This window comes from Tasmannia lanceolata, unplaced genomic scaffold (assembly GCF_043159265.1).
Source record: "Tasmannia lanceolata isolate RefF3 unplaced genomic scaffold, GAP_Taslan_0.1 ptg000004l, whole genome shotgun sequence".
NCBI lineage: Eukaryota > Viridiplantae > Streptophyta > Magnoliopsida > Canellales > Winteraceae > Tasmannia > Tasmannia lanceolata.
Genome location: NW_027518681.1, coordinates 7,041,646 through 7,067,658, shown reverse-complemented (window position 1 = coordinate 7,067,658; position 26,013 = coordinate 7,041,646). Strand labels below are relative to the sequence as shown.

Below are 26,013 nucleotides of genomic sequence, written 5' to 3'. Positions count from 1 at the left end.
ATGTCGTCCTCCATGGTAAGAAAACGTAGCTTGGGCCGCCAGATAATAGAGATCAAGCGAATCGAGAACAAAGACGCCCGCCAGGTCTGTTGGATCGCATGCCCATGTGCCCTCGATTGGAAATCCGTGATGGTGATGATCATCACGTGATACTCCCTAGACACATATAGACATACTCACATGCATTGATTTATAGATTAGACTATATTTATCATTTTGTATTGGTAACTGATTTCCAACTGGGTATCTTTATTTAGGTTTGCTTCTCGAAGCGTTGGTCCGGGCTCTTCAAAAAGGTGACCGAGCTATGCATACTTTGCGGGGCGGATTTTGCCATTATTGTCTTCTCGCCAGGTGGAAAACCGTCCTCCTACGGGCACCCATGTGTGAATTCTATCGTGGATCGCTACCGCTATCACGATACTCCATCGATCACCCTGGGGAATAAGGTTACTTTTTCAAACGGGATGCAGCGTATGAAATTGTTGAGTGAGCTCAATCAGCAGTGTTCGGAGCTTTTAAATCAGTTGGAGGTTGCGAAGAAGACAAGGATCGAGCTCGAAGAAGCGGCAAAGGCCAGGAAGATGGATGGGTTTTTGTTGGGCCGTGAGATTGAGGGACTTGAAATGAATATGCTTCAACAGTTTCAAGCATCAATGGAAGAGCTAAGGGCTGAGGTTGTGAAGAGAGCCGATGAGATCATTAAGGGGTAGCCTTTGGTGGCGACTTTGCCGTCATCTGAGGTTCTTCGTGATCTGGTTCTTAGTATCGGTTGCAACCTTTTCTAATGATCTCTTGGCATGAGTTGGTGGCTTTTATATCATCATCATCTTCTTCTTCTCTATGTCTTATGAATTGGTTATCTGCTTTTAAGCTTTATATGCGACTATCTACTGTTATCTTGTGTATTTTTAATAAATAATTTCCGTACTAAGTGGATGAGGCACTCATGATTTGGTAATGATATTAGCATGATCTTGACCATTTATTGAATGGGTTTCGTATTAAAGATGCCATTACTTGTATTCTTTTGAAGATCTTAACATCTTCTCATTGGGCTAATTACTAATGGATCGTTAAAAAGAATTGAGCAACAATCCATTTTTAAATCCTAAAAAATTGTTGGGATGATTTATAAGCGGGACATATAGGCTATGGCATCTCTCCATGGTAGGGCTCAAGACTCAGATGATCATGTACAAGCCATACGAGTAGCCCTCATGTGTTTCATTTAGGATTTTACTTCATATTTTTTTATTTTGGGTTTTACTTAATATTGTTTCCTCATGTGTTTCATTACTTAGGGGTTTTTTCTCAGTACGGTTTCCTCCTCATTTTTTGGCAATATTATGGTAGTTTGCACCTCTCATATCTAAATTGGAAGAATATATGTGAGAACATTGGATTTATGTTGTATAATCTCCTTTAAATCTCTACTAGCAAATGAAGTAAAAAAAGACATGACAGTGTGATCAATAAAGCCCTAATTAATTAGAACAAGATGTTCAAAGTAAAATGTTGTAGATAAAATGAGGTATTTCAGATTGTATGCTTAATAATTTAGAAGCGTTATATGACAGATTTACTCCATTTACATTAGTAAATTAAGTAATAATAAAAGAATGTTACGAGGAGGGTACGCATCGTGCATGCTACGTCGTCGGTGACCATTCTTTACCCTGTTTTTTAGGTTCATTAAATGAGAAAAAAAGTCGGAACAAGCCAGTTAGGCAACCTGGATCCGCAAATCCCATTTCTCCCATTTTGGCCCTGTATATCCATATAGAATTGGGTCTTGAAACTATTTTTATTAAATCGCTTTTTATAGAAAGTAAAGATGCAACTATTCTTCATCCGCTTTTTACGGGGCCGAGAACACTAGTAAATTGGAAAGATTCCATTCAACAACCCCTTGGATTTCAGCTATTTGGGCGGCAAACATGATATTTTTCGAAGAGAGTCAAAGTCGTTTATGAAGATTCTCATTCTCTTGATTCCGCCCATTTAGTCGGGAGAGAATGACAGCCGCCGTTGTCGAACAAGAATTTTCTATCCTTCCGTAAACTCATTTTCTATGGAATTTTATTTTATAATAAATTTTATTTCAAAGAAAATTACACGCCTACTATGCTATGGACTTTATTAAATTTCAATGGAATTTTTTTCCGAAGTTACAAACCTACTTAGACCAGCTTTTGTAATTGCCAACACGCAAAGGGCGAAGGAAAATTCAAAAAAAGAAAAGAAAAGAAAAGAAAAAAGGATGGTAATCCCCAGACTACCAAAGTTGGTAGCCCGCCCTAATCTCCATTGTAAAGGGTGACTGCGTTTTGGAACTAATCACCATAGTTTAAAAAATACTCACCAGGATGATTGAAACCTCCAATCGCCAAAAATTCACAATCATCCAATCACACACTAGTCTACATTATTGTTTCGACTACCCTAGTGGCAAGATACCAATCGAATGGCTGAGATCAAAAGATTAAAACAGCAGGTGGGACAAGTGGGACCCATCCAGTGACTGGTTTCATTCACTGTATCTATATACTACGTGTATATAGGATGGATACATATAGGGTGGAGAAATACTAAATTTGGTAGTCCAAGTGCTCCAAAACCAGACCTCATTTAAGTCTTACCAGATTTTCTGCACCATGAATTTATAGTAATACACATATATAGAATCCAAGATAGGTTAAGACCTAAAAAAAGATGTTAGACAGCTCTAACCAAGCTTTCTTCTCCCACATTAAACTCCTCTCCCTATATAAGTACATGGACTCCTGTCTCTTTCTTCACCACTTCTCCTTTCCCAATCTTCATCATCTTCCTCATGTCGTCCTCCATGGTAAGAAAACGTAGCTTGGGCCGCCAGAAAATAGAGATCAAGCGAATCGAGAACAAAGACGCCCGCCAGGTCTGTTGGATCGCATGCCCATGTGCCCTCGATTGGAAAACCGTGATGGTGATGATCATCACGTGATACTCCCTAGACACATATAGACATACTCACATGCATTGATTTATAGATTAGACTATATTTATCATTTTGTATTGGTAACTGATTTCCAACTGGGTATCTTTATTTAGGTTTGCTTCTCGAAGCGTTGGTCCGGGCTCTTCAAAAAGGCGACCGAGCTATGCATACTTTGCGGGGCGGATTTTGCCATTATTGTCTTCTCGCCAGGTGGAAAACCGTCCTCCTACGGGCACCCATGTGTGAATTCTATCGTGGATCGTTACCGCTATCACGATACTCCATCGATCACCCTGGGGAATAAGGTTAATTTTTCAAACGGGATGCAGCGTATGAAATTGTTGAGTGAGCTCAATCAGCAGTGTTCGCAGCTTTTAAATCAGTTGGAGGCTGCGAAGAAGACAAGGGTCGAGCTCGAAGAAGCGGCAAAGGCCAAGAAGATGGATGGGTTTTTGTTGGGCCGTGAGATTGAGGGACTTGAAATGAATATGCTTCAACAGTTTCAAGCATCAATGGAAGAGCTAAGGGCTGAGGTTGTGAAGAGAGCCGATGAGATCATTAAGGGGTAGCCTTTGGTGGCGACTTTGCCGTCATCTGAGGTTCTTCGTGATCTGGTTCTTAGTATCGGTTGCAACCTTTTCTAATGATCTCTTGGCATGAGTTGGTGGCTTTTATATCATCATCATCTTCTTCTTCTCTATGTCTTATGAATTGGTTATCTGCTTTTAAGCTTTATATGCGACTATCTACTGTTATCTTGTGTATTTTTAATAAATAATTTCCGTACTAATTGGATGAGGCACTCATGATTTGGAAATGATATTAGCATGATCTTGACCATTTATTGAATGGGTTTCGTTTTAAAGATGCCATTACTTGTATTCTTTTGAAGATCTTAACATCTTCTCATTGGGCTAATTACTAATGGATCGTTAAAAAGAATTGAGCAACAATCCATTTTTAAATCCTAAAAAATTGTTGGGATGATTTATAAGCGGGACATATAGGCTATGGCATCTCTCCATGGTAGGGCTCAAGACTCAGATGATCATGTACAAGCCATACGAGTAGCCCTCATGTGTTTCATTTAGGATTTTACTTCATATTTTTTTATTTTGGGTTTTACTTAATATTGTTTCCTCATGTGTTTCATTACTTAGGGGTTTTTTCTCAGTACGGTTTCCTCCTCATTTTTTGGCAATATTATTGTAGTTTGCACCTCTCATATCTAAATTGGAAGAATATATGTGAGAACATTGGATTTTATGTTGTATAATCTCCTTTAAATCTCTACTAGCAAATGAAGTAAAAAAAGACATGACAGTGTGATCAATAAAGCCCTAATTAATTAGAACAAGATGTTCAAAGTAAAATGTTGTAGATAAAATGAGGTATTTCAGATTGTATGCTTAATAATTTTGAAGCGTTATATGACAGATTTACTCCATTTTCATTAGTAAATTAAGTAATAATAAAAGAATGTTACGAGGAGGATACGCATCGTGCATGCTACGTCGGCGGCGACCATTCTTTACCCTGTTTTTTAGGTTCATTAAATGAGAAAAAAAGTCGGAACAAGCCAGTTAGGCAATCTGGATCCGCAAATCCCATTTCTCCCATTTTCGCCATGTATATCCATATAGAATTGGGTCTTGAAACTATTTTTATTAAATCCAGATGGGGTTTTTACATTTACATCTTAAGTGAATGTACATTTACTTAAGATTTACATTTAAATACTAAGAAGAGGAAAGAAAAAGAGACAAAAAAAAGAAAAGAAAGAAACAAATTAAAATGGTGTGTTTCGGACGAAACACCATGTTGCGGCCTAAATGAACTGACATTCTGAAGGAAACGGAATTTGGGTGTGTTTCATTCCAGTTTTTCGAACAAAACAAAATGAAATTAATAACTAGGATTGGATTTGATCTTGTGCATAGTGTAGACACTGAATGTTTATGTATATATACAGACAATTTGAATATAATGTAAATTTTTATGGAAGTTTTATTTATAGAAAGTAAAGATGCAACTATTCTTCATCCGCTTTTTACGGGGCCGAGAACACTAGTAAATTGGAAAGATTCCATTCAACAACCCCTTGGATTTCAGCTATTTGGGCGGCAAACATGATATTTTTCGAAGAGAGTCAAAGTCGTTTATGAAGATTCTCATTCTCTTGATTCCGCCCATTTAGTCGGGAGAGAATGACAGCCGCCGTTGTCGAACAAGAATTTTCTATCCTTCCGTAAACTCATTTTCTATGGAATTTTATTTTATAATAAATTTTATTTCAAAGAAAATTACACGCCTACTATGCTATGGACTTTATTAAATTTCAATGGAATTTTTTTCCGAAGTTACAATCCTACTTAGACCAGCTTTTGTAATTGCCAACACGCAAAGGGCGAAGGAAAATTCAAAAAAAGAAAAGAAAAGAAAAGAAAAAAGGATGGTAATCCCCAGACTACCAAAGTTGGTAGCCCGCCCTACTCTCCATTGTAAAGGGTGACTGCGTTTTGGAACTAATCACCATAGTTTAAAAAATACTCACCAGGATGATTGAAACCTCCAATCGCCAAAAATTCACAATCATCCAATCACACACTAGTCTACATTATTGTTTCGACTACCCCAGTGGCAAGATACCAATCGAATGGCTGAGATCAAAAGAATAAAACAGCAGGTGGGGCAAGTGGGACCCATCCAATGACTGGTTTCATTCACTGTATCTATATACTACGTGTATATAGGATGGATACATATAGGGTGGAGAAATACTAAATTTGGTAGTCCAAGTGCTCCAAAACCAGACCTCATTTAAGTCTTACCAGATTTTCTGCACCATGAATTTATAGTAATACACATATATAGAATCCAAGATAGGTTAAGACCTAAAAAAAGATGTTAGACAGCTCTAACCAAGCTTTCTTCTCCCACATTAAACTCCTCTCCCTATATAAGTACATGGACTCCTGTCTCTTTCTTCACCACTTCTCCTTTCCCAATCTTCATCATCTTCCCCATGTCGTCCTCCATGGTAAGAAAACGTAGCTTGGGCCGCCAGAAAATAGAGATCAAGCGAATCGAGAACAAAGACGCCCGCCAGGTCTGTTGGATCGCATGCCCATGTGCCCTCGATTGGAAATCCGTGATGGTGATGATCATCACGTGATACTCCCTAGACACATATAGACATACTCACATGCATTAATTTATAGATTAGACTATATTTATCATTTTGTATTGGTAACTGATTTCCAACTGGGTATCTTTATTTAGGTTTGCTTCTCGAAGCGTTGGTCCGGGCTCTTCAAAAAGGCGACCGAGCTATGCATACTTTGCGGGGCGGATTTTGCCATTATTGTCTTCTCGCCAGGTGGAAAACCGTCCTCCTACGGGCACCCATGTGTGAATTCTATCGTGGATCGTTACCGCTATCACGATACTCCATCGATCAACCTGGGGAATAAGGTTACTTTTTCAAAAGGGATGCAGCGTATGAAATTGTTGAGTGAGCTCAATCAGCAGTGTTCGCAGCTTTTAAATCAGTTGGAGGCTGCGAAGAAGACAAGGGTCGAGCTCGAAGAAGCGGCAAAGGCCAGGAAGATGGATGGGTTTTTGTTGGGCCGTGAGATTGAGGGACTTGAAATGAATATGCTTCAACAGTTTCAAGCATCAATGGAAGAGCTAAGGGCTGAGGTTGTGAAGAGAGCCGATGAGATCATTAAGGGGTAGCCTTTGGTGGCGACTTTGCCGTCATCTGAGGTTCTTCGTGATCTGGTTCTTAGTATCGGTTGCAACCTTTTCTAATGATCTCTTGGCATGAGTTGGTGGCTTTTATATCATCATCATCTTCTTCTTCTCTATGTCTTATGAATTGGTTATCTGCTTTTAAGCTTTATATGCGACTATCTACTGTTATCTTGTGTATTTTTAATAAATAATTTCCGTACTAAGTGGATGAGGCACTCATGATTTGGAAATGATATTAGCATGATCTTGACCATTTATTGAATGGGTTTCGTTTTAAAGATGCCATTACTTGTATTCTTTTGAAGATCTTAACATCTTCTCATTGGGCTAATTACTAATGGATCGTTAAAAAGAATTGAGCAACAATCCATTTTTAAATCCTAAAAAATTGTTGGGATGATTTATAAGCGGGACATATAGGCTATGGCATCTCTCCATGGTAGGGCTCAAGACTCAGATGATCATGTACAAGCCATACGAGTAGCCCTCATGTGTTTCATTTAGGATTTTACTTCATATTTTTTTATTTTGGGTTTTACTTAATATTGTTTCCTCATGTGTTTCATTACTTAGGGGTTTTTTCTCAGTACGGTTTCCTCCTCATTTTTTGGCAATATTATTGTAGTTTGCACCTCTCATATCTAAATTGGAAGAATATATGTGAGAACATTGGATTTTATGTTGTATAATCTCCTTTAAATCTCTACTAGCAAATGAAGTAAAAAAAGACATGACAGTGTGATCAATAAAGCCCTAATTAATTAGAACAAGATGTTCAAAGTAAAATGTTGTAGATAAAATGAGGTATTTCAGATTGTATGCTTAATAATTTTGAAGCGTTATATGACAGATTTACTCCATTTTCATTAGTAAATTAAGTAATAATAAAAGAATGTTACGAGGAGGGTACGCATCGTGCATGCTACGTCGTCGGCGACCATTCTTTACCCTGTTTTTTAGGTTCATTAAATGAGAAAAAAAGTCGGAACAAGCCAGTTAGGCAATCTGGATCCGCAAATCCCATTTCTCCCATTTTCGCCATGTATATCCATATAGAATTGGGTCTTGAAACTATTTTTATTAAATCCAGATGGGGTTTTTACATTTACATCTTAAGTGAATGTACATTTACTTAAGATTTACATTTAAATACTAGGAAGAGGAAAGAAGAAGAGACAAAAAAAGAGAAGAAAGAAACAAATGAAAATGGTGTGTTTCGGACGAAACACCATGTTGCGGCCTAAATGAACTGACATTCTGAAGGAAACGGAATTTGGGTGTGTTTCATTCCAGTTTTTCGAACAAAACAAAATGAAATTAATAACTAGGATTGGATTTGATCTTGTGCATAGTGTAGACACTGAATGTTTATGTATATATACAGACAATTTGAATATAAGGTAAATTTTTATGGAAATTTTATTTATAGAAAGTAAAGATGCAACTATTCTTCATCCGCTTTTTACGGGGCCGAGAACACTAGTAAATTGGAAAGATTCCATTCAACAACCCCTTGGATTTCAGCTATTTGGCGGCAAACATGATATTTTTCGAAGAGAGTCAAAGTCATTAATGAAGATTCTCGTTTTCTTGATTCCGCCCATTTAGTCGGGAGAGAATGACAGCCGCCGTTGTCGAACAAGAATTTTCTATCCTTCCATAAACTCATTTTCTACCGAATTTTATTTTTAAAAAATTTTATTTCAAAGAAAATTACATGCCTACTATGCTCTGGACTTTATTTAATTTCAATGGAATTTTTTTCCAAAGTTACAAATGTACCTAGACCAGCTTTTGTAATTGCCAACGCGGCAAAGGGCGAAGGAAAATTCAAAAAAAGAAAAGAAAAGAAAAAAGGATGGTAATCCCCAGACTACCAAAGTTGGTAGCCCGCCCTAATCTCCATTGCAAACGATGACTGCGTTTTGGAACTAATCACCATAGTTAAAAAAATACTCAACAGGATGATTGAAGCCGTCCAATCGCCAAACGTTCACAATCATCCAATCACACACTATTCTACATTATTGTTTCGACTATCCCAGTGGCAAGATACCAATCGAATGGCTGAGATCAAAAGATTAAAAAAGCAGGTGGGACAAGTGGGACCCATCCAGTGACTGGTTTCATTCACTGTATCTATATACTACGTGTATATAGGATGGATACATATAGGGTGGAGAAATACTAAATTCGGTAGTCCAAGTGCTCCAAAACCAGACTGTCACGCCCCGAACCCAGAATTTTAGGTATGGCGCACGTGAAAGCCGCCGCACGCCCATAGGGTCACCCCCACAAGCATGCAAGGTTCCTTTACAATCAACTATTCTCAACATTCAGAGCGACTAATAAATGCGGAAATTTTAGTCTCAATTAAAGATCAAATGAAATACATATATAGGTCCAAAAGTCTAAATCCAAACAATTCTTCTTCGACGACAATCACCTTAATAAAGTAACAAAAGTCTCTAACTGGAATAATAAAAGAAAGCAAGAAATCTCCTAAGCTCCAATCCAAGTGCCTGATCTCAACAAGTCTACTGCCGCTCCTCTATATCTGAAAATTGTTAAACTACAGAATGAGCTAATAGCCCAGCCGGTTTTCCAAATCCAAGCCAGCTAATAGGAAAACGAAAACAATGCTGGTGCGGAAAAGAAGTAACATGCCATAAAATTTTAGTCTATGTAGAAATTGATAAGAAGCAAGAAAATCATTTCTACATAAGCTACATAAGAAAAATACATGTTTTTACAAAAACGGTTCCAACCACTCGGTTATGCAGTTTTCCACTTTGAAAACAATGACAAAGAATATATATTTTCAAACACTTGGTTTTGCATTTTTCCACTTGGAAATCAAATACTTAACAGTCTTCTCTGTGGCCAATTTCCAACCTTATTGGCAAGTAGCGTAACCCAAGGCGAACACTCGTTCGCAGGACTCACAAGTCCAAAAGCGTGCAATGTAATATTATCAATAGCCAGAGGACTCCCTACTGGCCCCCCGAGATCAATCTTACGGGCAGATAAAATTTGACCGGTCTACGTGATCACGTCCAGTGTACTCATCCACTGGCAGGTTGGGCACTTGATCCCCACCAGAGATCAACCTTACTGGCGGAATCCATTCCATACCAAGACTGTATACAAATATAGAGAGAAGCAATTTAATGTTTGCAATACCGTGCCATAAATTTTGTAGACGTTTCAAACCATTGGGGGCTCCCCCATTCCAAACCATTGAAACCATTTCATATATAAAATGCTTTTCAATAGTGTTTCATGAACTTGAGTTTCCAAAAATCATGTTAGTCACAAAGCTCTTTTTTTTTTTGTATAGATAAGGAAGCATGTTAAGAATAAAGCATTTCATGGATAATGACAATTCAATCATTTGGAATGACATGCTAAAAGAAAACAGTGAGAAACCTTTTCAAAACAAGTTCCATGTAATGAACTGTAATAAAAGCTTGCAACAAATCTAAGTATATGAAATATACATAATACACTGACATAGGGTAGGATCACCTACTTCTTGCACGAATTTCTGATTTTTTTTCCCTTTAGGACGACGTTGACCCGACAAAAACTCCTCTTTTTCCCCTTCACATCAGTAAGTAAACCAAGGTCATTTAACTATCCTAATGTGTAACAGTCCCTATGAAAGTTTGGTTTTATGCTTATTAACGTATATTTGTGAAAGTTTCGCATGGACCTAGTTTATGCAGCACCACATTTATTTTTAAAAAATTGCATGGAGCTGGTTTATGCAGCACCACACTAAAAAAAATAATCTTTGGATGTTTGGTTTTGTAATATCTGTGAAGGGTTCATATGGATCTGGTTTTTGCAGAACCATAAGAATCTGGATTTGTAAGGAGCTGGTTTATGCAGCACCGCATAGTAAAAAAAAAACTCTTTTAGTGTTTGGTTTTATGCTTGTTTTTGAATATCTGTGAAAGGTTCATATGGATCTGGTTTGTCCAGAACCATATGAATTTGGATTTCATGGAGCTGGTTTATGCGGCACCATATAAAGAAAAAATTCTGAGTGTTTGGATTTTATATTTGTTTTGAGAAGGTCTTGATATAAAAATCTTAGAGTGTTTGTGATTTGTGTTTATTTGTTTAGTTGAGTCATGAGCGTTGGAGAGAGGCTATCTCTTTGAGATGTCATGGTTACTTTTTTTTTAGGGTTAGTGAGAGATCACTTCCCTATTTGCTTTGAGTCTTGTAGTGTCTTTTTGTTGTTTTACTTTTGTGGATATCATCTTTGAACCGAAAAACTCAAAAATTACTTTGTTTTGTTTTCGGGTCGATCAAAATGAGTTGTCTGTTCGGCTTTGGGATTCACGCGACAAGCACGCTCTGCCAAAGAAGGGCATCTGTAGACACCTCATTTTGACCGTGCCCTTCACCTTCCAATTTTATGCAAAACCGCATCAAATGAATGAATTAGGGTCCCAAACTTCACCCTAAGCTAGGTTAGGGTCTCATCTAGGTCCCTGCAAAATTTCGTCAGAATCCGAGCACGTTTGCCTAGCGATCGAGCCGAGGCGGTGTCGTAGTGTAAACCAGAAAGGGGGGTGAATTTATCCTGAAGGGAGGGGGGCGAATTTATCCTGGAAAAGACGCGGCCTGGGGCAGAAAAGACACGATTTCTTCGTGCGCCCATCAAATTTTGGCGCGAACCGCGCGCCTATCAAAATGGTAGTGCCAATATCAGTACCCCCATCTTACCTATAAAAATAAATAAAAATTCATTTAGAAGTGATTCTCCATTTTTTTCTAAACTCTAGCAGAGAGAGAGGGAGAGAAAGCAAGAGAGGGAGAAAATCCTTGTTGAAACCCTAACACTTCGTGCTTCTTCTCCGACAGAAATCCGCCGGAATCCGGTCAAGCTCCGATTGTTCAAGATATTGTCATTTCCTCCACATTCTCTACACTCCTAATAGTCCTTAAACCCTAACCTTAAAATTCTAGTTCTTTTCAAGCCCTAAATCTGTCATAGAAAACCTTAGATCCATATTTAAAACAGCAGATCTAAAAATCTTTGATTCGAAACCCTACATTCGCCTTCTCCTTCGTCAAAACCTCTAAGATCCAATCAAAACTCTATTATTTTTAGTCTAGATCTCTGTAAATCTGAGAGAATAAGAGGAATTACAGAAATAGAGAGATCTATGAGAATGAGGGTTTCAGAGAGGAAAGAATTCCAAAGAGATAGAGAGGAACTTGTGTTAAAGGAGATCGAACGACCTAATAAAAATCAGTGAAGAAAGAAAGAGAAGCTGAGGAGAGGGATTGAAGAAGATCAATAGATTTTAGGAGATCTGAAAGAAATCCGAAGGAGAAGAAAGAAAAATCAGGTTTGCTCTGTTGGAATTTCGATTGAGCATCGATTTATGTGGATTCCGTCTTTAATAGAAAGGAAAATCGTTGAATTGAGGTAATATCCTTTATTCTCTTTGTTGAATTTTTGAGAAGGTATTTTATTTCATATTTGATGAATATCTGCCTGGATTTGTTTAATTCATGCTCAGATTTATTGAACATAAGCTCTGATTTGTTAAATATACTCGGCTCTGTTGAATGCATGCTTAAATTTGTTAAATGTTTGTATAGTTTTGTTGAATACAAACTCAGAACTGCTGGTTATGTGTTGAAAGAGTATTTAGAACTATTGAATGTATAATGAAGGCCTGATGAGATTGGATGAATGCATAAGTAGGTCACTTAAATACGTGATTGTTACACGTTAGCTCATGAGTTTTGATTTTGATTGGTATTTGTGTTTGAAGTTTAATGGAAAGCAAAGAAATTGAAATATGATGGAGAACGGGTTCAAGAAAAATATAAGAAATCAGAGCTACATGTTATACACCTACTGTTTTGTGAAGTGGATGTAATGAATTCTTAATGAAGCTTTCATAGGGGAGGGTTTCCATTTTGTCTTAGGTTTGAATTGTGAGAATCAAAGTGAGGTAATCTCTTTATGGAATTTTAGATATATCATATGGCTGGTTGAAGTGTGTTATAAGGTGTATAAATGATCGCGGGATATTGGATTAGCAAGAATCATTTCATCAAATGATTTCCATTGAAAAATTTTGAGTTTGTCCATGTAGAAAAATCACATAGTATGTTCTGTTGAGTTAATATTGCAAGGGGTTCTCATGTCTGTTAAAACCCATCATAATTCAAGTCATTGCAGCTCCTACACACCTTTGATTGCAGCAGCCTTTTTTTTTCACTTTAATATTTGCAGCCCACTCATTTCACTTTAATATTTGCAGCTCTACACTTGTAAATCAGCCCCTGCTTTTAGCATTTCAGCCCATGGTTGTACTCTCTGTTTTAGTACATTTCAGCCCATGAATTAGCTTATGTTTCAACCCTTGTTTTGATACAGTTCAACCCCCGAATCAGCCCTGTTTTTATCACAATACAGTCCATGGCGATACTCCTTGTTTTCATGTAAACTCAGTCCATGTTTGGCCCCAGTTTTGGCACAATTCTGTCCATCATTTAGCCTCAGTTTTTGCGCAAATCTGTCCCTGTTTAGCACAATTTCTATCCACCAAATCTGCCCCCTGTTTGGCACAAGTTCTGTCCACCAATTCAGCCCTCATTTTGTTGGCTGAGCATGATGATATCCATGGCAGCCACTTCTTCATTTTGGTAATGACAACACTTACACTCTTGGTGCTAACAGCCCATGGCCCTTTACAATGGCAGCCCCACCTTGTTTTGGCATGCGCAGCCCCACATTGTTTTAATATGTGCTGCCCCGCCTTGTTTAGCATGTGCAGCCCCCACCTTGTTTTGGCATGCGCAGCCCCGCCTTGTTTTAACATGTGCAGCCCCCGCCTTGTTGTAACAAGTTTAGCCCTCATTTCAGCCCTGTTTTACATAGGTTCAGCCCCCGTTTTAGCCCCTACTTTGGAATATCTGTATAACCACATTTTGATGATTCATGCGCTCCTCTTTCCCTTCCATCCTTTTGATTGACATGTGAGAATGATAGAGATGTTGGAGTTTCAACTAATGGAAGCCCTTGCACACCTTGATGTTGTTTCTCATCATTATGTTTTAAATACAATTTGATCAATATTTTCCACTCAAATATATGTTTACTATTTCATTTTTATGGAATCAGTAGCTCATGGAAGCTTTGGATGATATGTATTAAAAAAAAAAAAAAAAAACTGTACATGCTTGCTGTCCGGTTTTGAGTTTGCTCATTTTCGACCTCAAACGCTGAAAACTTTTAAAAACAAACATCATCAATCTTGTAGATCTCGTCGAGCCGGTTAGTTCGACATATGGCGGCCCAAATTTAGCCAAAAGACGAGAGAGTTATGCCCGTTTAAAGTGTTCAGCCCATAACGTCGTTTGTCAAGTTTTTTTTAGAAATTTTCGTGTCGAGTAACTTTTGGGCTGCTTCTGATCGGAATTGTTCGAAACTATCAACTGGAAAAGTGTTCGTTATAATATCTCCTAAAACTGTCTTATTGAGCAAATTTTTCCATAAATGCTTTTTAATATGTCAAAAACGACTTGCAAGCTTCAGTTTTTCTGAAACAAGTCATTTATGCAACAGCAGCTTGTTGGCCATTTTTAGGCTATTCCAGGTCTGTTTCGTCCGAAGCCATACAAAGAAAAAATGTTCTTCAAAAGATTTTCTAATACTTTGTGCTTGAGTGAATTTTTCCAGAAGTGATGTTTTGAGTGTCAAAACTAAGCCCGAACTTTCAGTAAAAACACTAATATGTCTTTTAATGGCGATGGATCGGAAGAGGCCATTTTCCGGCCACTTCTGGCTTGATCCAAACGAAATGGTCAACTGAGAGAATGTCTCTTATGCTGAGATCTACAATTTTGATTAGTAGTGTTTTTGATGGTTTTGATGTTTGAGGGGTCCAAAAGTCACTGCAAGGTTGCATTTTTTTACACTATATGTCATAATTGTGCTATTTCTTGAAAATCATGGACAACTTGAGCTCTATTCAATTTTAATGATTGTTTTGGATGTTTTGAGCTTGGTAGCAAGTTTTAAATCATATATTGAATCATTCCCATGATTTGTTTGGCATTTTTGACAATTTTTGGTGAAAATTACATGTTGGGTAAAAATTTCACCTTTTCTTTTTTCTTTTTAGATTGTTTTGAGCCTATATTGATTCTAATGCTTGTATTGGGATATGATGAGCATGCTAGCAAGTCACAAATCATATATTGATCAATTTTCATGATTTACTTTATATTTTAGAGCCTTATTTGCGAAAATTGCATGTTGTGCAGAGTGCTTTCAAATTTTTTTTTTTTTATCCTAAATGAGTGGAACCCGTGCTATATGTCAACCTAGACATCTAAACTTCTAGAATCACTTCCAAATCATGTCCAGACCTTCTAAATTCCATGAGTCTCATTTTAGGGGACACACTTTGTCTCATTAGAATGTTTTCTTTTTTTTGGAGACAAGTCTTGTCTCATTTAGAGAGTTTTCCCTTTAGAAGGCTTACCTAGCCTCATGTTAGAGCCCTCCTTTCTAGAGCGAGCCTTTGACTCATTTGACCTCCTTTATAGAGCAATAGAGAGTCTTGGACTCATTTGCTTCCCATTTAGAGTTGGTTATCCTATATGTTAGGAGTATGCCCCGTAGCCTTTTAGTTCGTCTGTTAGATAGGAGTTTATCCTTTAAGATGCTTTTACCTGCTAGGGATCTTAGATCATTTTCATTATTCTTGGGACACCAGTTACTTGTTGTGGACCATCTCTTTGAGACACTAGTTGCTTGTTCGGGGTTTTCCCTTTGGATTTAGGGCTTTGCCCTAGTTTGTGGTGTTACTTGCGTGTTCCCTTTAAAAGTGAAAACATTTAAAGGTCCGAAGCATTGGAAAAGCTTTAAAATCCAAAAAACATTAGAAATTTGAAACTCAAAAATATTTGAAAAACATTAAAACCGTTAAATCATTTGAAGTGTTAGGAGAGTTCGTTCCGAACTATGTTGGCTTGATCCTCTTTCACGAGGTACGTAGTGCAGCTTGGGATCCATATCCCAAGTCCAGCCAAACTCTTTGTAAATAAATGCTTTAACCCTTCTTCTTCAAAGCCTTGTTTCCAACAAGATCTTCCTCTAGAGTTAGGAGTTTCTTTTTTATAGGGTGTTTGATTGTTTGTTTGTTGTGTGCTTGTTTTAGAGTTAGGGGTCTGTCCTAGAGTTATAGGAGCGCCTCCGTCCGGTCAGTTGGAGATTCACATCGCCGACTGATGACTAGGTCTTGGATACGTTAGTGATCCCATTGTTTTCCTTAGGAAACACAGCCTAGTTACACATAGGTTGTAGGAACCACCTGCATTAGCTTAGGGCTAATCTGCATTTAGTTAGGGCATATAGGGTGTCCTAAAATCTACAATTCATTGGAATCTAAATGATCGCTTAAGAAGCTTTAATAACTAGTCCGGTCTTTTAGGTCGTGTCTAGGATAGAGATTTAGATGTCCTAGGCATCATAGCTTAGAATAAGCGCGAAGAACTACGTTGCCTTGATTCTCGTGGAGGCGGGGATACGTAGGCTTCTTTGGATGAACATCAGATCATCTAAGGACTCGGGCTTAAACATTAGAGTATTAGGGTCTGTTGTTAGCTCTTAGGGCTTATGTTTGTATATCGATTCTTACATAGGATCATGATAGTTTGTGTTCATCTCCTTGCTTACTTACGTATTTAGCTATAACATTTATCTGCTTATGTGTTTTACCTAGTTGCTTAGTTGTAGCTCTTACTTGCTTAGTTGTAGCTCTACCTGCTTAGCTGTAGTTCTCACATGCTTAGCTGCAATTCTCTATCGCTATTAGGTTATTGATTATTATTTCTTTACTATCATCTACTGACGTTTGCTCATTGCGCAGGTTTATCTTCTTAGCTGTAACACTTTACGGTATTACTGCATTTTTTATCTGTTATTTACTGCTTTCTAGATGAGATGTGTTAGGATTTTATATTAGGCTCTATGTATTCGCCACATTGTAGATAGGCGCTATGTGCACGCCATAGGTTTTTATTACTGCATTTCCTATCTGTCATTTACTGCTTTCTAGATGGGATGTGTTAGGATTTTATATTAGGCGCTATGTATTCGCCCCATTATAGATAGGCGCTATGTGCACGCCATAAGTTTTTATTACTGCAATTCCTATCTGTCATTTACTGCTTTCTAGATGAGATGTGTTAGGATTTTATATTAGGCGCTATGTATTCGCCACATTGTAGATAGGCGCTATGTGCACGCCATAGGTTTTTATTATTGCAATTGCTATCTGTCATTTACTGCTTTTTAGATGAGATGTGTTAGGATTTTATATTAGGCGCTATGTATTCGCCCCATTGTAGATAGGCGCTATGTGCACGCCGTAGGTTTTTATTTCATTATTCTGTTATTTGCCTGGCATTTTGTTTATTCCTTATTTCATTTACTATTCATGATTAACTGTTAATTTTAGATTTACTTTCATGTACAGATCATATACCTTTAGCTGTAGCTTGCATGTGTATGTCCACCAAAACTTAGACACCCATTAGGCATGTCACTCATAACCTAGCTTTGCTTAGGTGACACATCTCTCATTTCATTTTGCGCATGCTTATTTCTTTATCCTCAGGAAATGCATGCTTAGGTAGACGACTCTTGAGGATTGTTCCCATTTCATATGATTCTCGCCCGAAACTCTTCGAAGTTAATAATAAATGGCATAAGAGACCAAGTGTTCACACTCGGACGAATTGGGGGTGCTCTCAGACCTTCTCCATTCGTAATCAGGCACGAACCCATATATATTTCTGGTTATCTATGGTATACGGAGCATATTTTGTTTAAGGATCCATGGCCGTATACCATGGATGACGACTCTGAGTTTGTTTAGGTACGTTTCGAATCCGGACTTATTCCCGAATCGAAAGGTATCTCTTTTATATCGCCACTCGTGCTATGCTATGAGGGTGGCACCTGTTTCGAGAGTTCCTTGGTAGAGCTCTCCTTCACACGTGGATGATCCAAGAGGCCGCTGGGGGCTCGTCCCCCACCTCTCTCCCGGATCGGGGTCCACACCTATTAAATAAGATTTCATATCTGATTGTGCCTCTTAATAAAAGAAAAAGAAATTAAGACGGCTCTAAAAACTCATTTCTAACACATCGTACCTAAACTCTAATCCCATCTGCCCAACCAAATTAATTAATTAAAACTACTCTTTTCCTCCTTTTTCTTCTTGGCAAGGAAGGGAATTTGCAAAGCCGAAACTAGAAGGTACCTGGGTAAGAATATGAACTTACAGAATTTTGGCGATTGTTCACGATGAATATCCACCCAACCGTAGTTGATCTCAAGATATATGTGATGGAATATGAGGTCTTGTAGGCCCTGATTCTCGGACGCAAGGTTATGGCAGCAAGGGGACGAAAATGGTCGAAAAGATCATGAGAAATAGGGTTGTTCTACAGTTCTAGAAGGACATGGATGCTAGAAGTGTTGAGAAGTTCTAAAAGCCGATAGGATTGAGAGCATGAAACTCTACAAGTTGGGAGGTTAAATTTGGTTGATGATTTTGTGTGCAAATTGAGGTGGGTATTAGCATAAGGTATACGGTGAAGAAAAACAAAAATCAGCATAGTGAGCCTTTATCACATTACAAAGGAAATTCTAAGCTACATGGCAGTGAGTGGTTGTACAATCCTTAATTAGCCTTCCCATTGCCATTTCCACCCTTTCCATTAGATGTCACAAAAGGTAGAATCTTTTACATTTTAAAATTGGGGAGAGGCAAGGAAAGCATCGTGCACAGTAATCTCCAATTATAGCATGAGTTTCTAATTGATAGCATTGTTTCCAACAATAACAAAAATCTCTTCCTTCATCCATGCCCAAGTCAAAATTTGCTTAATTCTAATAAGCCCCAATTGGAAGGTCTGTTTCTAATGGAGTGAAGATTCCATATCCCACTTGTCTCTTAAGGTCCCATTATTACCACCGTCCATTTCCATCTTTAATTTGCAGCTACACTAGCCCAAAAGTCATAGCAATAGTTTAGGGATTATGATGTGCTAATTAGGCTAATCCAAACCATCCATCCATTCAAGTTACATACCCTTTTAACTGATAAAGGCACACTTTCAAGAAAATTTCACAAGTTTTATTTGATACTGACACCCATTTCTAGCAATTAATCTTGGGCTTGATTTTTGATAATGACACCCATTTCCAAGCAATTATTCCTAAACTCGATTTTGGTAATGGCACTCATTCCAATGAAATTAATCTTAAGTTCATTTGATATTAACACCCATTACAAGTAGTTAACACATGTTCAAGCACTGGGGCTGGGTGTTACACAGACCTCATTAAAGCCTTACCAGATTTTCTGCAGCATGAATTTATAGTAATACACATATATAGAATCCAAGATAGATTAAGACCTAAAAAAATATGTTAGAAAGCTCTAACCAAGCTTTCTTCTCCCACATTAAACTCCTCTCCCTATATAAGTACATGGACTCCTGTCTCTTTCTTCCCCACTTCTCCTTTTTCAATCTTCATCATCTTCCCCATGTCGTCCTCCATGGTGAGAAAACGTTGCTTGGGCTGCCAGAAAATAGAGATCAAGCGAGTCGAGAACAAAGACGCCCATCATCTCTGTTGGATTGTGTGGCCATGTGCCCTCGATTGGAGATCCATGTCACGTGATACTCCCTAGACACATATTTCACGTACTCACATGCATTGATTTATTGATTATGTTATATTTATTATTTTATATTGAAAACTGATTTCCAACTGGGTGTCTTTATCAAGGTTTGCTTCTCGAAGTGTTGGCCCGGGCTCTTCAAGAAGGGAACCGAGCTATGCGTACTTTGTGGGGTGGAGATTGCTATTATCATCTTCTCGCTGTCCGGAAAACCATTCTCCTATGGGCACCCATGTGTGAATTCTATCGTGGATCGTTACCAATATCGCGATAATCCATCGATCACCCTGGGGAATAAGATTAATTTTTCAAATGGGATGGTGCGTATGAATATGTTGAGTGAGCTCAATCAGTAGTATTCAGATCTTTTTAATCAGGTGGAGGATGAGAAGAAGATGAGGATCGAGCTCCAAGAAGTGGCAAAGGCCAGGAAGAGGGATGGGTTGTTGAGGGGCCGTGAGATTGATGAACTTCAGTTGAATGAGCTTCAGCATTTCAAAGCATCAATGGATGAGCTGAGGGCTGAGGTTGCAAAGAGAACCAACGAGATCATAAAAGGGTAGCCTCCGGCGGCGACTTTGACCTCATCTGAGGTTCTTCATGATCTGGGTCTTAGTATTGGTTGCAACCTTTTGTGGTGATCTCTTGAGTTGGTGGCTTTTATATCTTCTTCTTCTCTATGTTTTATGAATTGGTTATCTGCTTTTAAACTTTATATGCAGCTATCCATTGTTATCTTCTGTATTTTTAATAAATAATTTCCTTAGTAAGTAGATGAGGCACTTATGATTTGGAAATGATATTAGCATGATCTGGACCGTTCATTGAATGGGTATCATTTTAGAGATGCCATAACTTGTATTCTTTTGAAGATCTTAACCATCCTATCATTGGGTTACCAATGGATCGTTGAAAAGAATTGAGCAACAATCCATTTTTAGGTCCTAGAAAATTGTTGGGATGATTTATAAGTGGGACATATAGGCTATGGCATCTTTCCATGGTAGGGCTCAAGACTCGGATCATTTTCAGGCCATACAAGTAGCCCTATCTAAAACTGTCTTTGCAAATTTTTTATTTAGGATTTTGTCATGCCCCGACCCCACTGTGTAGATATTATCCGGTTCTGGGTCATCTACCCTCCCCGGTTTTGTTTTCCGGCAGCACTAACTGTGCTTGACCCACTCCGCGGGGCCCGCCCCTTGGAGATCTAAAAACACATCTACAAAGGGAAGGGGGAAATCCACATATATAACCCAATAACTTTTCCTCCCTTTCCGATGTGGGATCTCACAATCCACTCCCTTAGGGTCCAGCGTCCTCGCTGGCACACCGTACTGGATGGGAGGTCCCTCTTTGACACCATTATGTCACGCCCCGGCCCCGCTGCGTAGATATTGTCCGGTTCTGGGCCGCAACCCTCCCCGGTTTTGTTTTCCAGCAGCACTAACCGTGCCCGACCCACTCCGCGGGGCCCACCCCTTGGAGATGCTGAAAACGCGTCTACATGGGGAGAGGGGAAATCCACATATATAGCCCAGTAACTTTTCCTCTCTTTCCGATGTGGGATCTTTCAGATTTTACTTCGTATTTTTTCATTTAGGGTTTTACTTAGTATTGTTTCCTCACGTGTTTCATTATTTAGGGGTTTAGGTGTGATCGTAACACAATCATAATAAGGTAAATGATATTGGTTATCTTGTTTTACTAATGTACGTCATCTTCAATTTATAGTTCACTAGTTATGTGTTAAATATTGATATTTTGCAAAAGCAATTTCCCAACCCCTCCTTTTCACGAGGAAGTGTTATCTAACCTCTGACTTTATGTTTTTCATGTAAGAGAAATTATATGATGCCCGACCGTCAAAATGTAAAGGGCGGAAGGAGACAAAAACTGTTGCCTTGGTTTTTGAACCAAGGAAAAGTAAAAACGGTGCTTTCCCTTGGGAAAGAGAATTTGTCTCTCTCTGCCCTTTATTTTGACTGTCAAGCATCATATAATTTCTCTTCATGTAATACCCTTAAACAATCCTATAGATAACTCTCCTCTCGAGAAAAAGATGGGCTACGAAATCGCCTAGACGCTTTTGTAATAATAATAATAATAATAATGATGACGATGATACTAAATAGTAAGAGCAGATCTGCTCGCTTTCTTTACCCGGGTTTTTAGGTTCACTAAATAAGAAAAAAATCGGAACAAGGCAGTCCGGCAACCTGGATCCGCAAAGCCCATTTCTCCCATTTTCACCATTTGTACAGTTAAAAAAAAAAATGAGAGAGGATAAAATTTTGCAATCGAAGATTCTCAGTCTCGTTTCCCCGTTTAGTCAAGCGGAGGATGAGAAGCCTTGCCAAACAAGCCCTAATAAAGAACTAAATTTGGCAAGTTTTCAGCTAGTCTATAACTAAATCAACTTTTAGATTTCGTTTCTTCAATGGAATAGGCTTACAAGAGATATGAAACCAATTTATATTAGGAACGGCTTGTGCGCATAGTATATACACCTAAACTTAGGTGTATATGAGTGTGATCCTATCACAATCATATGCCCATGACATATTAGACCAACCTAATGTGGTGAATGAATGAAGATAGCAAAACCCAAAACCGAAAATAAATTCAAACAAGCTGTGTTACATTTTTGCAAAACCATAATACAAGAAAAGAGGAAAAAACTTGAGTCAAACCTCAAATTAACTTGAGAATTCCAATGGATATGAATTCCGTTTGGTTTGCCATTTTGTTTTGGCCAATGGAACGGAACGCTTCAGTGTGCTACGACGACTGATGTTTTTTTAGTAGTTAAAAAATATGAAAAAATCCAGAAAATTAGAAATTGTTAAAAAATATAAGAAACAATTAAATGAACCAAGTATGTAAAAAACCTCTTTATTACTTAAAAAATTAAATTTAGTGCAATACAAAAAAATTGTTAAAAATTGGAATAACAGAGTCATCCTTTGCAACCCAATCCATCAAAACATCAATGTTGCCTGACTAGATGAAAATTTTTTAGAGACCCAATTATGTGATTTTACTAGACTTTTGGGATTTGATAATGTTTGGACATGAGAATTTAAGAATTTTTAAAATTGGAAGAATACCACATCATTTGGAAATTAAGATTTTTACCCGGCTTGAAAGAAAAAGAGACGAGAACTAAGGAGACTAAAAAAAGAGAAGAAAAAACCAAAATGGTATGTGTCGGGCGAAACATCATGCTGCGGCTGAAACGAACCGAAATTCCAAAGGAAATGGAATTTGGGTGTGTTTCGTTCCGGTTTTTCGAACAAAACGAAACGAAATTAATAACTAGAATTGGGAATGATCTTGGGCATATTTTATACAATGAATATTAATGTATATACCTTATGTACATGGAGACAGTTTGGATATATGGAAAAATTTTATGGGAATTTTTTTATAGAAAGTAAAGATGCAACCATTTTTCATCCGCTTTTTAAGGGGTAGAGGAACACTAGTAAATTGGAATGATGATGTTCAACAACGCCGACTCTTCAAGCCCGATGCTTGGATTTTTCGAAGTGAGTTAATTAAAGTCGCTTCCGAAGATTCTCATTATCGTGATTCCACCCATTTAGTCGGGGGAGAATGATAGCCGTTGTTGAACAAGAATTTTCTATCCTTCCATAAACTCATTCTCTATGGAATTTTATTTTAAAATAATTTTTTACAAAGAAAATTACATGCCCACTACGCTATGAACTTTATTTTCTATGGAATTTTTTTCCAAAGTTACAAACCTATTTAGACCAGCTTCCCCCGACTACCAAAGTTTGTAGCCCACCCTAATCTCCATTGTAAAGGGTGACTGAGTTTGGAACTAATCACCATAGTGGGGCGCGCGCTCAAACTTTAAGAAATACTCACCTGGATGATTGTAACCGTCCAATCACCAAACATTCACAATCATCCAATCACACACTATTCTACACTAGTAAAAATGCAAGTGCATTTGCACGTGTTATGCTATTAGTTGCTGGAAAACAAAATTTTGAGGCCATTATCAAAGAATAAAAACTCGAAGTCCAAGTTCAGATTGTAAAAAATATCTAACTCTTGCAAGACCTAACCATATCCTTGCCGGTTTCAATAGAAGAAAAAGCCTATACAAGTCAAAGAGAAAGCAAAATGCACAAAAATGTAACGTGTACATGTTACACAAAGTCGTTTAACTAATGCTTTCCAAGGTGGCTGTAGAACCACCATATATGGAGCAATCAAAAGAGGAAGAAGAGGCTGGAATAGAGTAGACCTTCTAGTTATAGGTACTCTCGGCGCTTTTCCACAATAGCTGCTCTTTGAGAAACATCCAAAGGCTGTAAAAGACGCAAAGCTACAAGACCATAATTGAAAGACTGATGTCTAATTAGCCTGAAATTTAAAAGAGAACTAAAAACGGTTTCAAATTATCATAATGAAACATAATTTATGCATATTTTATGGAATTTATATTGAAAAGAAAGAAAGATCGATAAACTATCCGTCCTTAATCAATTGCTTTCAATCTCAGCTTTGCCACTTTAGATTAATATTAGACTAATAGGGATCTTTTGTCCGAAAACCATGTCCTGGGCTCCTTTTAAAACTCAAGTAAAAAAACACCGCAAACAGCTTAGTTCTCACACTTCCCTAATCTCCCTCGCTTCAAACTACATTGCTCTGTATGATGTTAGCAAAAATTTTAGAAGAACAATAGCCATAAATAGCGAATAGAAGGCTCCATCTTCATGGGTGTGAAACAGTAACATAGGTAGATATTAACTTATTCAATTATTGGATTTGTTAAAACTACTCTGCCACTGTTTCAACATCAAGCTTAATTACAAGAAGTGTGAGTAGGAAGAGTATCATGGCTCTGTTAAGATACTACCATATGCAAATGTAGCTTGAATTACTGCAAAATAAGGAATTTGTAAAGATCCTCCAGTCAGGGTTTGGGTTAGGATGTGCAAGAGAGGACTTGGGGAATAGCTTCTACATAAAATTTTGTATTTTGAGTGTTCATATTGCTGAAAATAGCCACTTGATAAATCACAGTCGGAAGTACACAAAAGGAATTAATGTGAAAGGTCACAGCGAAATAATAGTATTCTCACTTTACTCTTATGAGAATTTATATGATAAAGATTTTATTGTTTCGACGACCCCAATCGCAAGCTACCAATGGAATGGCTAAGATCAAAAGATAAAAAAAAGAAGGTGGGACCTACGACTCATTGCCCACTATTCAGTGGGACCCATCCAGTGACTGGTTTCATTCACTGTCTCTATATACTACGTGTATATAGGATGGGTACATATAGGGTGGAGAAATACTAAATTTGGTAGTCCAAGTGCTCCAAAAAACCGGACCTCATTATAGCCTTAGCAGATTTTCTGCTGCATGAATTTATTGTAATACACACATATAGAATTCACAAGATAGATTAAGACCTAAAAAAAGAACTTAGACAGCTCTAACCAAGCTTTCTTTTCCCACATTAAACTCCTCTCCCTGTATAACTACATGCCCTCGTTTCTCATTCTTCCCCAATTCTCCTTTTCTAATCTTCATTATCTTCCCTGTGCCGTCTGCCATGGCTAAAAAACCTAGCTTGGGCCGCCAGAAAATAGAGATCAAGCGAATCGAAAAAGAAGACTCTCGCCAGGTCTGTTGGATCGTGTGGCCATGAGCCCTCGATCGTAGATCCGTGATGGTGATGACCATCACGTGATAATGCTGAGACACATATTTGACATACTCACATGCATTGATTTATAGATTATATTATATTTATTATTTTGTATTGAAAACTAATTTTCAATTGGGTGTCTTTATCTAGGTCTGCTTCTCCAAGCGTCGGGCCGGGGCATTCAAGAAGGCGAGTGAGCTATGCATACTTTGCGGGGTGGAGATTGCCATTATCGTCTTCACGCCGGCCGGAAAACCGTCCTCCATCGGGCACCCGTCTGTGGATTCTGTTGTGAATCGTTACCACTATTGCAATACACCATCCTTCAACCTGGGGAGTAAAAATAATTTTTCAAATGGGACGCTGCGAATGAATAGGTTGTGTGAGCTTAATCAGCAATGTTCAGAGCTTCTTAATCAGGTGGAGGCTGAGAAGAACAGGAGGATTGTGATCAACAAGGCGGTGAAGGCAGGGAAGGGGGACAGGTTTTTTTGGGCCCAGGAGATTGGCGAATTTGCGTTGAATGATCTTCGAGACCTTAAAGCATCAATGGAAAACCTGAGGGCTGGGGTTGTGAAGAGAGCCGACGAGATCTTGAAGGTGTAGCCTTCGGAGGCGACTTTGCCGGCGTTTTTCCTGTTTCTTCTCATGATCTGGGTCTTTGTATTGGTTGCAACCTTTTCTGATGATCTCTTGGTTGTAGTTGGCGGCTTTTATATATTCTTGTTTGTGTTGGTTGCAACCTTCTCTGATGATCTCTTGGTTGAAGTTGGCGGTTTTTATATATTCTTCTTGTTCTTCTTCTCTACGTTGGATGATTGGGTTATCTGGT

General features: G+C 38.1%; 3 protein-coding genes across 3 annotated transcripts; all 3 read left to right on the top strand.

Annotated features, from left to right (window-relative positions):
* LOC143875964 (agamous-like MADS-box protein AGL61) lies at positions 1 to 713 on the top strand. Its single transcript, XM_077377542.1, has 2 exons — positions 1 to 84; positions 258 to 713. The coding sequence occupies exons 1-2, from the start codon at positions 1 to 3 to the stop codon at positions 711 to 713; spliced, it is 540 nt and encodes a 179-aa protein (XP_077233657.1).
* Positions 714 to 2,822: 2,109 nt separating this feature from the next.
* On the top strand, positions 2,823 to 3,736 carry LOC143875782 (agamous-like MADS-box protein AGL61). Its single transcript, XM_077377384.1, has 2 exons — positions 2,823 to 2,920; positions 3,094 to 3,736. Exons 1-2 carry the CDS (start codon positions 2,837 to 2,839, stop codon positions 3,547 to 3,549), a joined length of 540 nt encoding a protein of 179 aa, XP_077233499.1. The 5' UTR covers positions 2,823 to 2,836; the 3' UTR covers positions 3,550 to 3,736.
* Positions 3,737 to 25,085: 21,349 nt separating this feature from the next.
* On the top strand, positions 25,086 to 25,787 carry LOC143875963 (agamous-like MADS-box protein AGL61). The gene is made up of 2 exons (XM_077377541.1): positions 25,086 to 25,157; positions 25,332 to 25,787. Exons 1-2 carry the CDS (start codon positions 25,086 to 25,088, stop codon positions 25,785 to 25,787), a joined length of 528 nt encoding a protein of 175 aa, XP_077233656.1.
* The last annotated feature ends 226 nt before the right edge of the window (positions 25,788 to 26,013 follow it).

Excerpts from the sequence above, each read along its gene's own strand:
- LOC143875964 (XM_077377542.1), top strand. The coding sequence starts at position 1 with ATGTCGTCCTCCATGGTAAGAAAACGTAGCTTGGGCCGCCAGATAATA. Across the intron at positions 85-257 it reads AGAACAAAGACGCCCGCCAG|GTTTGCTTCTCGAAGCGTTG; the intron begins GTCTGTTGGATC and ends ATCTTTATTTAG.
- LOC143875782 (XM_077377384.1), top strand. The coding sequence starts at position 2,837 with ATGTCGTCCTCCATGGTAAGAAAACGTAGCTTGGGCCGCCAGAAAATA. Across the intron at positions 2,921-3,093 it reads AGAACAAAGACGCCCGCCAG|GTTTGCTTCTCGAAGCGTTG; the intron begins GTCTGTTGGATC and ends ATCTTTATTTAG.
- LOC143875963 (XM_077377541.1), top strand. The coding sequence starts at position 25,086 with ATGGCTAAAAAACCTAGCTTGGGCCGCCAGAAAATAGAGATCAAGCGA. Across the intron at positions 25,158-25,331 it reads AAAAAGAAGACTCTCGCCAG|GTCTGCTTCTCCAAGCGTCG; the intron begins GTCTGTTGGATC and ends GTCTTTATCTAG.